At 47.3% G+C, this 14,997-nt stretch overlaps 1 protein-coding gene across 4 annotated transcripts in view; it reads left to right on the top strand.

Annotated features, from left to right (window-relative positions):
• Positions 1-14,997, top strand: part of FNDC3B (fibronectin type III domain containing 3B) — a 317,671-nt gene that overhangs the window by 135,613 nt on the left and 167,061 nt on the right. For all 4 annotated transcript variants that reach the window (XM_027774421.1, XM_014590333.2, XM_027774420.1 and 1 more), the window contains one exon: positions 3,992-4,068. In XM_027774421.1, coding sequence (XP_027630222.1) covers positions 3,992-4,068 — 77 coding nt within the window. The remainder of the gene's footprint in view (positions 1-3,991; positions 4,069-14,997) is intronic.

The raw sequence follows: 14,997 nt of genomic DNA, 5'->3' as shown, positions 1-14,997 counted from the left end.
CACTTGAACTCATCAGAGACACAGAAAGACAGAAAACCAGAAATCAATCACCCTCCGGGGAGGATAGCCATGCCACAATCCCTTCTCCTCCATTCTCCTCTTGGGATTTTGGGTCCATTCTCCTCTTGGGCATGTACGCACATGCACCCGGCGTGTTTCAAGCCCCCAGATCTGGGAATCCAGCTGTGTTCGTCCATGTGGGAGTCTAGCAACATTACCATTATGCCATCTGCTGGTCCCTGTAATAAATTCCTTTAATTGCTAGGTGCTTCTTGGCCAGCTAGTGGCATGGTAGTTAAAGTGGCTGGGTTTCACAGGGGCCCCGGAACCTGCAGCTTGAGAAACATGCCGGGCATGCGTGCATGCATACCCAAGGCTCCAAAAGAAGGGAGAAATGGAAAAGGCCTGGTGACCTGACTCACCCCCTGGGAGGGACTTTCTCTCTCTCTCTCTCTCCTGTGTCCTCCAGTGAGGGCCAGGGCCCTCTGCCAAATTAAAAGACCTTAAGAGATTTTTGCTTGTTGTTTGTTTTTTAATTTTAGAAAGCTCAATAGTTTGATTCCATGATATAATCAAGAAGGAAATTTCGTTGTTCAAGAAGATTGTGTAGTTTTGTTTTGGGGATTTTTTTTTTCTTTTTTTTTATGTGGCCAGTATTAGTGGCTTGCATAAGAGACCCATTTTGACCATATTCCAAGGTGTTGATTACAGTATCAAGAGAAACTTAGTTGTAGAAGTTAGGAAAGGAAATGTGTGCTTTAATTACAGAAGGATTACAGTAATACCAGGACTGTCTCAAACACAGATGATCAGAGATCGGAACTCAGACTGGGAAGTAAGTGTTCCGGGAGACAGTGACTTCACTCATGCTTCCATTGTGAATGCGAGTTTATTTGCTGGTTCTTAAACTCCTGAATGCCTGCAGGCACAATGGTTTATTTCAGCCAGGAGGGGAACCGTGGGGTTCAAAGGCACGTTGAGTTTGTGTATGTCAAATTGTGCTTTGAGAAGGTTTTGATGACAGTGACAGGAGGAAAAGGTAGCAGGGCGTGGTAAAGTCATTTGGCCACTCTTGAAACCAAGGCCGGCAAGAGAACGTTTTCTAGCTGTAAATCAGAGTTGCCTTACATTCTTTAAAGCATTTCACACAAATGACTTTAACAGTTTCTGGGGTCATGCCTAGGGTTAAGAGACTGTTTGCTGGGTATACATTTTGCTGATTAAGAAGTAATACTTTATCAAGGGGGTGGCACTTCTGTTCTCACTTTTATTGTGAAATATTTTGTTTTTATCTGATGAGGAAGGATTGTCCCTTAGCTCAGTATTGTGAAAGTGTACGCTTGTTGATTTTGTTATAGGGACAGACAGCACGTTTTCAAAATGAGTATTTAAAATGTAATCGTAACAAAAGATAAAGTAAGAAAAAGCAACAACAAAAAAACCTGGATCAATGAAATTACGAGCGTGGTTTTAAAGAGTAATGATGATTGGTGACATTATGATGCATACACTGCTCTAAGCCGTCTTGTATGTATTGTTGAATTTAATCTTTAAACTCAAGCTTGTGAAGTAGGAGTAGTTCCTGTGTATATAATAACCACTGATCAATGAAGCTCAGAGCGTCTGAGTGAATTGTCCAAGGTCACACCACCAGTGTGACTGGGAGCTGGTGTGTAAGCCGGGTCAGACACACACCTTGGTCCTGGTAACATCCCCAAGGAGCTGAGCACGTCGCCTTGTGGATTTCCCACTGTGCTCAGGCTGAGTCTGAAATGGTAGCTGTCTCTGAATCTTATTTTGTTTGTTTGTTTAAACTGAGTTCAATTCAAATAAAAAGATTCACTAAATGCCTAAATGTCTTTATGGGTATGGCAGAAATTCTGAAGCTGATGTGAAAGATGGGTTTGGAAGCAGGTGTCTTCAGTGATTGGTGGATGCGTTAGTTTAATTTTACCTGAAAATAAAATGAGGTCCTGCAGTGGCCGTTCTCTTCTTCCACTTTACATCATTGCCGTTGCACTCGCACGAGGGGCCGCGTGGTGTTGACGGTATAGAGGGGTCAGCTGGGAGTGACTTGGGGCATGGTCCTGCAGTTGCGGTGAATCCTCATCACTGCGAGTGTTACACGAATGGTGCGCGTCTTTCTGCCAGGCTCCTGTGCGTGCTTCCGGCGTGTGCAGACCTGCTCACGTGCACGCCCTTGCCCTGGCCCCTCCTCGCCTCCCCCAGTCCTCTCCTGTGACGTTAGGACAGTACTGGATTGTACGTGACGAGAGGTGCTTTATGCCTACATGTAAATGCAGCACTGGGGGGCAGCGCCTGTCTTCTCTGCAAATAAAGTGTGTGTTTCTCTTGGTTTCTGTTCCAGCCGAGCAATTTTCATTGCCGGCAGCTCAACACACATTCGGAGAAAGCAAACAAACACCGTGAGGAGCTTGGAGCCAGGAAGTCCCATCACAGACTGCAAGGCCTTAGCTTCGCATTGACATCGGGTGTGGGTTGCTAAGTAGGGGAGCTGGCTACCCAAACCAGTCACTGGCGGATCTTCTAGGATCTGGGCAGGGCTCTCAGAAGCTGATTTTGATGTTACGATAATCAGTGTCCTTGTAACTAAATAGCAACTCAAACCATAATCAGTGTCCTTGTAACTAAGTAGCAACTCAAACCATAACTTAAGGAACTTCGTTACTTAAAGGAACAAACTTTAAAGTTTGTTAACTTTCCCATTCATTGTTTGCCTTAGGCATGTGGTTAACATTCATAGAATTTAATATTTAGGAAATAACCTCTTGGGACCAGCAGTTAGCGTAATGGCTCTGTCGCTGGACTGCCATGTAGTCGACCTCTGTTCGAGTCCTGGACCCGGTGGCTTAAACTCATGCTGGGCACATGTGTGTGCATGCCCAAGATCCAGAGAGGAGAATGGAGGAGAAGGGATTTCGGCATGGCCATTCCCCCTGGGGGGTGATTTCTCGCTTTCTATCTCTCTGTCTCTCTGTCTTTCTGGCAAGCGCACACACCCAATAAGAAAAAACTTCTCCAAAAAAAAAAAAAGGAACCTCTTATTAATAAAATGCTTTACTTTGAAATAATCCTGGTAAAGTTGGCATGAGTATTTCTAAATAGTACCTATTTTAAAATATGATCTATTTTTCCTCCCTTATGAGAAACACTTCGAACTCAGTTGGTTTGGAATATTTTGACAGTTATTCTCTCTTTCAAATTAATGGCACGTTACAGTGATTTACTGAAAATAATAATCTAACCGAAAAGTAGAAACCCAAAGGCAATAGGAGCTTTTTAAACCAGAAGAGATAAGCTCAACTCAAAATTTATTTGTTTAAATGTTTACTAATACATTATTTTAAAGAGTAGAGGGAAAGTTGTGTGTGTGTGTTTGTTTTGTTTTGTTTTCCCCACTCTGTTAGACTTAACTGAGCACCTTTAATTTATAGAACTTGAGGCTTTGGTAATCATGAAACATTTATAAAGATGCTTATAATTTTGTGCATGTGCTAATTTTTTTTGTTTGTTTGTTTTCCTTGAGTGGAACAGCTGAAGAATTTTTCTTTTTTTAGGTTTTTGCTATAGGGCATGTACACTTGGCACAGAGAGACACAGAGACAGGGAAAGTGAGAAATCACCCTGGGGGGCAGCCCCAGGGCAATACTTTCGCATTCACTTCTCCTCTTGGCATTTTGACCATGCTCACACGTGCCCAGCCTGAATTTCAAGTCGCTGAGTCTGGGGCTCAACCCACAGAGTCAGCCGCTGGGACCCAGCGTCTCAGCCACCATGCCGCCTGCCGGCCAGGAGAATTTCTTTTTATTCGTAGTTTCAAGTCTAGGTTTAAGGCATGATAGACCAGTTGTCGAAGGGAAAATAGTCAAAAGGATTCATTATCTTCAACGTGGGGAGTTGAATACCAGTGATTATTTTGAATAATGACGTTTCTTCAACTGTTTCTATCTTATTCTTGCCTTGTCTGTAGGACCTGCTGAGGTTCCCATGATGTCACCCAACGGCTCCATCCCGCCCATCCACGTGCCACCGGGTTATATCTCACAGGTAACGTCCGCTGGGCCCCCGCGTCATGGGCACTGCCGTGGTTTCAGCAACCTCCACACTGAGGCTTTAAAACCTGCTCCGGAGTACGTGTAGATTACCACATCGGGTGTTGTCACTTCTGTGGCACCACAGGGCGGGTCCTGTGTCTCTCCACTTGACACGCCACAGGGCTAAGAGGATGGAGGGACAGAAGGACCGCCGACTACCCTCTGACAAGTAGTGTTTCCTGTGCACCCTTTCGTTGCAATCCCTTCATGGTGTCTCTTGCTTGAGAGGGTCCTTGCCATCAGAACCACAGTTTGCTAGGGAAAAAAATTCATACTTAGTAAAAATATCAAAGACCACATTGTTAACACCCGGGGCTGCCCTCTCCTCCGGCAGTCCCGTCTCTCTGTAGAGTGGCACAACCTGGGTTTGGTCCGTTACTGTCGTCTGAGAACTGTGTTATTGTAGTCAAGTTTCTTTGAATTTTGGTGTTCTCTTAGATAAAAAGGTAATAGGTCATCTTAGAGATGAAAAAAACAAAGTTTTAAATCATGTTATATTCTTGTACCTGCATAAGGTATAAAATGCTCAGGGCGCCTGGACTGTAGTGGATTTCTGAGTGTTAGTTTCAGGCCTGGCCTAGCCCATAATATCCTCCCCCTGTGGACCCACCTTTCCATGTATTTAGCTAACTAGCCACTTTCCTTTTACTCTGCCTGCTTTGTTCTTTTTTTTTTTTTCCTGATTATAAGAACATGCTGTACACATTGAGAAAAAATAGGAAAAGTCTTAGAAGAGTCTAGACCAAAAATATTTACACTTTAACCACTCAGAGATGACAGTCACTGTGCTTGCATTATTTTGGGTTGTATCTTTCCAGATTATTTTTCCTTTTTATTCCTTCTCTTAGCTTGCTTGCTTTATTTTCTTTCTTTTCTTTCTTTCTTTTTTTTTTGTCTCTCTACCTCTGTTTTTAAAATGTCCTGAAAATCTGTCATTTTCAGTTTTTAATGATTTAGTTAGAGGGGAGAAAAATTGGCAGCTACATAGGAAAATTGTTGAGGTACAGGCAGGAATCAAAGATTCATTCTCCTCTGATGTAAAAGCTTACCCATTTCCTCACTGGGTCAGGCCTGTTGCAGCCACTGCAATTTCATTTTTCCATCCCCACTTTCATGCGAGCCAACTTGACATCTTTTTCTTGAGGAACCAGATTGTTGGCTAGTTTTCTCACTGTTGCAGATAAATGACTTGTTTTACACAGGTCTTTGTAAATAAGAATCAGTGGAGGGAGAAAATGGTGCAGAGCCGTCTCTTCCAGCAGGGACGCGAGATGACGGCTCGCATTCATGTCACCAGTCGATTAGCAGAAAAGAGCGAGGGATGCAGAATTCCATTATGCCTCGCTCATTTATTTTGAGGAAATGTTTCATTCCATTGAACACGGTACAGTTCTCACCATTGTGACGGCAAAAATAGCACCTCCTCTTAAGCTGGAGGTCCATTTAAGGAATACCACTTAAAAGTTGAGCATTAGAATGGAGAGCACTCTCATTGTGCCTTCTTTTCTCTTTTCTTCTCTTCTCTCTCTTTTTTTTTTTTTTTTGGCTAGTGGTGTTATAGTAAATGCAAAACATTTTCAGGAGTCCAAGGGAAAATGGAGAATTTCCGACTCGGGGTGTATCTCTGATTCTGAAAGTCTGCTGTAAAGTTGCAACTAGGAAGGGTAGAGGCAGAGTGATAAACTCACTTTCAGGAAACTCCGGTGGAAGCAGAATGACGGTCTCAGCCGACAGTTATGAGAGAAAATGCTAGAAAGAGTGGGCAAATGGTAGAAGTGCAGAGATTTGAATTCTCAGTTGGGAAAGAGAAACAGTCTGTAAAGCACGTGTGCATCTGTCCCATCGGGCTTCTCGGCCAGGATACGGGCCCAGAGTTGAGTGACCTTCATGACAGTAGTATATCTTAGTGCTATATTACAGGAAAGCGACGGAGAAAACAGACTATTAACATTGAAACAATTGAGTTGAGAAGCCCATAGAATGTGTGCACAGCATCTTTAAGGCTGGCGGCAGACGTATCTCAGAGAGAGGAGGAGGCAGATGTAAGTATGGAGTCTTAGGAGACGTGCCATCCCCAGGTATCAGAAGGAGCAGGATACTTGGTCACATGCAGTGGTGGAAAAAGAATTACCAAAAAAAAAGGTTGCCCTCCAGGCTGGACATGCGTACTGGTTAGCCCCCGTGCCGGTTGACTCTGCATCTCATTCCCAGATCTTCTTCCTGAAATGCACGTGGCCTTCACGTTGAGCGCAGTGGCACGTCCGCACAGTGGCGCTGGAGCAGCAGCGGCCGCGAGGTCCTCCCGCTCTCACGCTCCCGTCTGGTGGAGCACCTTGCCCGCCCTCCCACACTGTGACCTGTCAAACTGCGTGTCAGGTGGCCATTGCTCCCCTCTTTCTGGAATACCCAGGAGCCTGTCTCTGTTGACTCCATCATTCTTTCTGGTCAGAAGACTCTCCTTGCTGTGATCCTTCCAGAACCTCTGGCACAGAAACAGTTGTTCTCGTTCTTTCAGCAACGTTGACACCCTGTCTTCATCTCTGTCCTGGGTGGACTGCATTTTATATTCATCTTATGGCCTCATGGACATTATATCTCAGCATCTGGGCTACTGTCTGATCCCAGTAGATATTTTAAATGGGAGGGGTTTACAATCTTAAGGAAGTAGAAGGGAGGCTCATTTACGTGCTCCCAAGGTTCGCAGTAGAGTAGTGTACACCCTCTAACTGGAAAATACGGCCAGCCTGCTCTGCATCTGCACAGAATGGATGCTCTCGACGTATATTTAGAAGGGAAAGGAGTGCCCAGGCCGTCAGTGGGGGACAGGATAGTCTTTTCAAACGGTGCTAGGACAGTCAAATACCTGCAGGCGCAAACGCGAGCAGTCGAACCTCTGCCTCTCATCATACACACATGAACTCAAGCTGGATTATAAACATCAGTGTAAGAACTGAGACTGTGAAACTCTAGGAGTCAAAAAAATGTTTTAAGTTCATTTACTCCATGAGAAGGAGACAGCACTCCCACCAGGACCCTATTAACACAGTCTGCCTGACAGCCCCGGATCCTGGGCTGTGTGTGTTGATAGCTTATTCGGGGAAGTCTCTGGATGTGAGCCCAGAAGCTTCCCATATGGGTCAGCCTTCCAGAGCGCCACCAGTTAGCTTCCTCTGGGAGTGACATTTTATGACATTGGATGAGACCGTGAATTCTTAGATGTGGCACCAAACACATGGACAACAAAGAAACAAAACGTCGACTTTATCCAGATTAATTTTTGGTTTTTGTTTTTGGTAACTAGAGGACATCATCAAAAAGTCAAAAGAGAACTCACAGAATAGGAGACCATACCTACGCCGTGTATCTCAGAGGGAACTCGGGTACGCAGAACTTCCATCTCTAATAGGTACAAGAAGGAACTTGAACTCTTCAAGAGTGAAGAATAAAAAGACCAATAATATAATTTTAAAGTGGGCAGAAGATTTAAATAAATATTTCTCTAAAGAAGATACACAGATGGCCAGTTAGCACATGAAAAAATGCTCAGTGTGAGACCAGCAGTTAGCGTAATGGCTATGTCGCTGAACTCCCATGTAGTCAACTGTGGTTCGAGTCCTGGACCTGGTGGCTTAAACTCACGCCAGACGCGTGTGCATGTGTGCCCAAGATCCCGAGAGGAGAATGGAGGAGAAGGGATTGCGGCGTGGCCATCCCCCCTGGGGCGGGAGTGATGTTTTCACTTTCTGTCTCTCTGTTTGTCTCTGTCTTTCTGGAGAGTAAGTCTCTGGATGTGAGCCCAGAAGCTTCCCATATGGGTCAGCCTTCCAGAGCGCCACCAGTTAGCTTCCTCTGGGAGTGACATTTTATGACATTGGATGAGACCGTGAATTCTTAGATGTGGCACCAAACACATGGACAACAAAGAAACAAAACGTCGACTTTATCCAGATTAATTTTTGGTTTTTGTTTTTGGTAACTAGAGGACATCATCAAAAAGTCAAAAGAGAACTCACAGAATAGGAGACCATACCTACGCCGTGTATCTCAGAGGGAACTCGGGTACGCAGAACTTCCATCTCTAATAGGTACAAGAAGGAACTTGAACTCTTCAAGAGTGAAGAATAAAAAGACCAATAATATAATTTTAAAGTGGGCAGAAGATTTAAATAAATATTTCTCTAAAGAAGATACACAGATGGCCAGTTAGCACATGAAAAAATGCTCAGTGTGAGACCAGCAGTTAGCGTAATGGCTATGTCGCTGAACTCCCATGTAGTCAACTGTGGTTCGAGTCCTGGACCTGGTGGCTTAAACTCACGCCAGACGCGTGTGCATGTGTGCCCAAGATCCCGAGAGGAGAATGGAGGAGAAGGGATTGCGGCGTGGCCATCCCCCCTGGGGCGGGAGTGATGTTTTCACTTTCTGTCTCTCTGTTTGTCTCTGTCTTTCTGGAGAGTGCACGCGCCTTACAGCAAAAACCTCTCCAAAGAAAGGGGAAAAAAAGAGGCCCAGTGTCATTAACGGAAGAGAAATGTGAATTAAAAGCACAATGTAGTACCCCTCATGCAGACTAGAATGGCTACAGTAAGAAAGAAGAAGCAGATAATAACGAGTGTTGACGAGGATGTTTTCAAATGGTTCAGTATCGAGTTACCACATGACACAGCGGCTGCAGGGATACACTGCCCAGAAGCGTGTACGTGACTGTTCAGGGCAGCGTTATTCAGAAGATCTCCAAATGGGAATGACCCAGATGGCATCCGCTTAGGCATAGATGAACAGACTGCTGCCTCCTTACAGCCGGGTAACATTCAGCCGGGACAGAGAACGGAGTACGCACGTGTGCTAAGACATGACAGACCTTGGAAACAGTACGTGAAGTGGAAAGAGCCAGGCACAGCGGATCGTTTTACTTTTACGGAATGCCTGCAATAGGCAGATACACAGAGGCTGCAACACTGGGCTGTCAGAAAAGTGGCGATGTGTTTTTGTCTGTTGTTCTATGCAAGGATACGTCATGACTTTTCCGACAACCTGCTAGGTTAGCGGTTGACTCCTGGGGACGTGACCAGCTTCTAATGCGTGTGGTGTCACGGCGTTTCTTTTGGGATGATGACAGTGTTCTCGATAGTGTCAGTGGTGGCCACTCAACTCTGTGAATATACTAAAAACAGCCAAATCAGACACTTCAAAAGGATGGATTGGATAGTATCTAAATTATGCCATTAAAAATATTATAACAGAGGGAAGAGGGTCGGCTAGTGGCGAGTCCAAATTATGAATCAGCAAGTAATGGGGAAGGAAGACGGGCCCCCTGCCGCGGCGGTGGTGCCGGGTAGTGCTGACTATGCCTCACCTGTGCGTTGTGTCGAATGGTCTATTGAAGACGCTAGTTTCCACGTATCCTAAGTTTACATAAGAGGAAAGTAAAGTCTCAAATACTACAGCACCATGGCTGGCACCCAGGCATTTCTGATCACACCATATTCTTCCTTCCTGTGAGGGCATCTTTTTTTTTTTCTTTTTGAGAAGTTTTTGCTATAGGGTGTGTGCTTGCCAGACAGACAGAGACAGAGAAACAGAAAGCGAGAAGTCACCTCCTCAGGGTATGGCCATGCCGCAATCCCTTCCCCTCCATTCTCCTCTCAGAATCTTGGGTACGTGCGCACATGTGCCCAGGGTGAGTTTAAGCCACTGGTTCTGGGATTCGAACTGCAGTCAACTACATCAGAGTCCAGTGACACAGCCATTACGCCATCTGGGATGGTATCTAAAAGTCAGGGTTGGAGCCTGTCTTGAGGGCCTTCCTGCCTCCTAGCAGTGTGTGTGGGGGGATCCCTGCCTGTCACCTCCAGTACTGAGTCACCAGCCACCCATACACGGGATGGGCTGTCCTTGTGAGGAAATCAAAGTGGGAGGCAGGCGAGCTCGTGGACACGCTTCATTAGCGGAGTGAGGGCAGGTTCTTGATCACGGCGGATTCCTTGTGAAATCGAGTGGCTGAGAGTCCTTTAGAGGTAAATGGATGAACTTGTGCAGATGGACTTGACCGGCAGATCTCCTCTAAGATGGGCTCCTGTGGGCCTGGACAGCGTGGGCTGCAGTGAGCGACAGGCAGGGCCCGAGCTGCGCCCAGGACCGCCCGGCCACCGCGCTTCGGTGCGGACACGGGAGTCTTGTGGCCTCGGCTTCGTCCTCACGTGTTGGGGAGTGTGTGTGTCTGCTGTGTGCTCTAGTTTTTGGTGGTGTGGGAGCTGGGGGAGGGTAGAGAAAAGGAACCTGACGTTTTCACTTGGAAAATGTAAGGCAAGTTTTCACCTCTGAGGAAGTGAGTTTAGAGCGAGGGAAATGTAGTCTTACTAGAGCCCTGCTATCTCCATCACGTTAAGAAAGGCCAGGGAGGGTAGGGTTGAACGTGGGAAAACGGGCCGTTGGTGAGGCTGAGAACATGGACATCACTTGAGAGGCCTCCCTCAAGTCCCACGTTGGCTGCTTCCGGGGGCTTCACGGATCCTTTCCCCAGGCGGGCAGCGCCTACGCACGGACTGGCAGAGGTGAGGACGAGGAGAGCTGAGTGGGACGTGTGCACAGTTAATAAGGGATCGTAAACACGCAAAAGGCCGTGGCACAGCAATTCCGGTCTAAGCTGACCGAGCACACGCTCCTGAATGCGGACTGAGAGCCTGGGACACGAAGCAGTGTTTTCCTTTCATTGTATCTTGGCTTTTCTTCTTGTTTCTTTATGCTGTAGCCTCATCATTAACTTTCTGAATTATCTATATGTTAAAATTTCTTGGACCAGCAGTTAGCGTAATGGCTATGTTGCTGGACTCCCATGTAGTTGACTGCGGTTCGAGTCCCGGACCTGGTGGCTTAAATTCATGCCAGGCGCGTGTGCGTGCGTGCCCAAGATCCTGAGAGGAGAATGGAGGAGAAGGGATTGCAGCGTGGCCATCCCCCCCAGGGGGTGATTTCTCGCTTTCTGTCTCTCTGTCTCTCTCTGTCTTTCTGGCAAGTGCACGTCTCCTATAGCAAAAACCTCTCCAAAAAGAAAGTAAAAAAATTTCTTAAGCAGATGCCTTGACATTTATTCCCCGTGCTTCCACAGTCATTCATGATAGATTTTTCAAGCGTTATAGGAAAAGCTTCATTTTGACCCAGAGTTTAAAAGCGTCTGAGAAGAAAAAGCGAGACCCCTAAACGAATGCTGTCACGTGGAAGCCACTCTTCTTTTTACCAGCTGAACTGATGTTACCTGAAGAATCTAGATGGCAGTCAGGATAAGCTGTGTGGTTGTGGCCGAGGTACACACCTGTCCCCATCTCCCTATTCTGTGGACCAGTTAACGGGTCCGTTCCTGCGGAAGTTTGCATGTGTGGCTCAGCCCGGGAGAGACGAGAGCCGTATGCAGTGGCCCCGCATTCTGGCGGTCGGTTATTCTCCGGTACATGCGGCTGGAAGAGCTGGCCTCAAGGAGAACCTCATAGAGAGTGGGGCCTGCTAGGTGGGAGCCAGGAGCGTCTACCCCCTTTCTCACCAAGCCAGCTGGCTGTAACCCTGGCCTCACCTGTTTCCCTTCGGAAATTGCAACCTGGGATTAAACCATTGCTCTGTTGTACCTTCCACCCCATGAAAATGATGAGCAGAAAGGGACGCAGGGAATTGCCCTGTGCCTGACAGACGGAATCAGATTTGGCGGCTAACAGTAAAAGAATTGTTAGGTTTTCTTTTCCCAAGACCTGCAGTCCCTTGGAGCAGTTGCTTTTTCTTCGGTACTTTAGGGAAAATGTTCCACATCATGGAACATTGTGCAGTGTGCGCTTGGTGGTGGTTTTGTGGAAGAGAGCACTGTTCTTAGGTATCAGCTAGTGTCTGTTATCAGTGGATTTGCAGGAAATTCATTTTCATTTTGTGGTTTATTTTGCCTGAGGAGCGATTGCAGACAGGGTTGGCAAGGATGTGTCTTCCCCTCAAAGTATCAAGCAAGTTTCCTCTGAGCCTTCTCTCTGGCCTGCATTTCCACGTGGCCTTCTTCCCTTTGTTTCTAAGACCTTGGCATTGTGTTGTTTCTAAGACCTTGGCATTGTGGTGAAATAGAGCCCAGGGTTAGCAGAAGGGAGCCTGGAAGTCCCCCGGGGGGCTCTGCCTCGCACTCCCCTGGATGGGTTTAGGAGTATTGTTGGTGTGGGGCTATCTCCTTGTGTGCGTGGTTGTTCTTCATCTGCCTTTAAGTATTGACGCTCGTAAAGGTGGAGACCGCGTGCATCCTCCCCGGTCCTGCCCATCACGATCGCCACTGCCTTGCAAAGTGCCCCCACTTTAAAGGCCTCTATCTGAACTTCACAGGGTGGCTGGGGGGAGGGGTAGGACCGTGCGACCGTGCTTGAGGGTTTCTGAAGTGTTTCTAGTCAACACTGGGTGAGTCTCCACTGTTTTCATATCGTTCCTTAGCACTGTCTCCTGGGACGCTGTTCTCTTCTACAGGCACGAGGGGTAGCCGATGTCCATGCGCACTGAGACCGGGTCACATCCAGAAGTGACTTGCAAATCCTGAGCATGAGCTCTGCACACTACACGGTACTTGGCCGTATTACACAACGGTCACAGTCTGTCTCCCTAAATTAGTGCCCCATGTGTGTTATATGTAATAACTTTCCTTAGAAAAACACGCCTTCTTGACCTGTTGGGCAAGCGAATCTAAGCGGGGTGAGTTATACAGACTCCCTCGCACTCTTGGAGACCCATCAGTAGTGTAAACTCGGATTCGTATGACAATATGGGTACTTGGTTCCACGGTCGGTATCTGCCTGTCATCGGAGGGAATTCCCGGCTCTTTCTCGTGCCATGGAACTCATTGGCAGACTGATGAAGCATTTTTAAAAGTAAAATATAAAAATCATATTGAGAGAGGAGACCAATTGAAGTACCGCGGTCAAAACGTTGTTAAAGACGATACGATCGCATAGGTGCTGCTTTATTAGCACATTAAATAGCACCGCCTCGCTGCAGGCCCAGTAACTACAGCAACTGCAAAGTTGTACTGAGGACCCGTGTTACTGATACTTCTGCAACATCGTAATGCAAGATGGAAATGCCTGAGTAGCAAAATCCAAGATCCCGCTAATGCAGCTGCAGGTGGGATGGCTGCCTGCGATGCATAATTGAAAGAAATACTACGTTTCAGCTAGCAGTTAGTGAAATCAGAGATCGTTTCTGTCTCAGTTTATGGTTCACTGGACTCTGTGCAGCGGATCTTTGGGAGCTGAGGGGGCGTCTGTGGGCCCGAGGAAGGCCCTGGAATGTAGCGAGGGTCCTGATGTGTGAGCGACAGCGGTGTGTCTAACGTGGGACCGAGGCTCCCCCAGCACCAGGAGTGGCACAGCCGTATTCCTTAATTCCCCAGTGCCTCCTGCCCGTTCTCGTAACCTGAGTGAGATGGTGCAGGAGGAGTGAGTGTGGACTTCGCGCCTTCCAGACCCAGGTTCTAGGCTGTTCTGGCCGGGTACTCATAACTGAGCTTCCTCACCTCGTCTTCTCCATTTCTTGGAAGGAGACCGTGCTCCCCGGGGCGGTTACTGTGGCTGCCTCGTAGGTGCCAGCAGGTGCCTGCGTCTGGGCTGGTGGCATACTTCGTGTGCACACAGCAAGTGGTTTGTGCTGAGGGTGTGAACATTTGTTCTCTGGACCACCGGACTGACCTGCCTGGGTCTCCATGGCATGGACAAGCCTGAGGAGTTAGGTGCAGACGTGAGTGGCCATCACTTCTGTGCTGACCGGGAGGCACCGCGAGCGCCCGCCGTTGGCAGCTCAGTTCACGCACATGGGCGGCTCAGCTGGGCACAGATTAAACTGCCAGGCCTCTGCTTGCTGTTCGTCCCCTACAGGTACTTCATTTATAGCACAGCTTTTCTGTTTAGCCTGAAGTAATCGTTTGGCCCATTTTATTCTTGGTTCAAGCTCTGCAGCCGCGGCATGGTTCACTCGGCCAGTGTCCTGATGTACCACACGTGTGGGAAGGTTTCAGTTTGATTTTGATCTTTACTTGTAGTTAGATCAATTGATAAAGGTGTGACAGAAGGCCTGGCGTTACAGTTGTATTACTTGAGACGAAACCCTGTCACCCTACTGTCCCCCCGGTACGTTACTCTGTTGTACTTGAAGATTCCTCGTCTAGAATTTGGACCATGAGTTGTGTATATTGGAAGCTCTGCTGGGTATTCTATGAGTTAAGTTTTGGGGCTAGGCATGGTGGTAACCAGAGCTCTGTGATGCTGGGCCACGTGGGAGGTCGTAGGGTCCCACTGTGGTCTGCGTGTGCTATGATCCAGACTAGCTGGGGATGGTTCGCAGTGTAGACTCTGCTGGGTCTTCTCCCTGTCCTCCTCCCTCTGCCTGCCTCCCACAAAGATATAAAATAAATGTTTAAAAAGTTAAGTTCTGTGCCAAGAGCTTTATAAACTATTAAATGGCATACAAATGATAGGAATTGTTATTGTCACAATCGGTGGTCACATCAAATGAATCAGTTTGCAGTTTGCCCTCAGCATTGGTGTCCAGAGCTGTGTTTTCTGTACCCCTGCCCCGCCCTGAGAAGAGGCCTCTTGGCTTCAGAAACTCAGCCTTTTCTACACACACATATCCTCCTTCTCTCTCCCTCTCTCTCCCCTCCCCTCTCTCCTCCTGTCTCTTTTCCTCTTTATCCCTCCTCCTCCCTCCCTCTCTCTCCTCTCTCCCTCTCTCTCTCTCTTCCTGTTTCTTTCCCTGTCTCTCCTCCCCTCTCTTCCTGTCTCTTGACCTCTTTATCTTTCCCCCCTCTCTCTCCCTCTCTCCCTTCCTGTCTTTCTCCCTCTCTCTCCCTCTGTCTCTCTCTTCCTGTCTCTTT

This window comes from Tupaia chinensis, unplaced genomic scaffold (genome assembly GCF_000334495.1).
Source record: "Tupaia chinensis unplaced genomic scaffold, TupChi_1.0 Scaffold000430_1, whole genome shotgun sequence".
In the NCBI taxonomy this organism is placed as follows: Eukaryota; Metazoa; Chordata; class Mammalia; order Scandentia; family Tupaiidae; genus Tupaia; species Tupaia belangeri.
The sequence above is the reverse complement of the archived record's forward strand: the minus strand, read 5'-3'. Positions and strand labels throughout refer to the sequence as shown.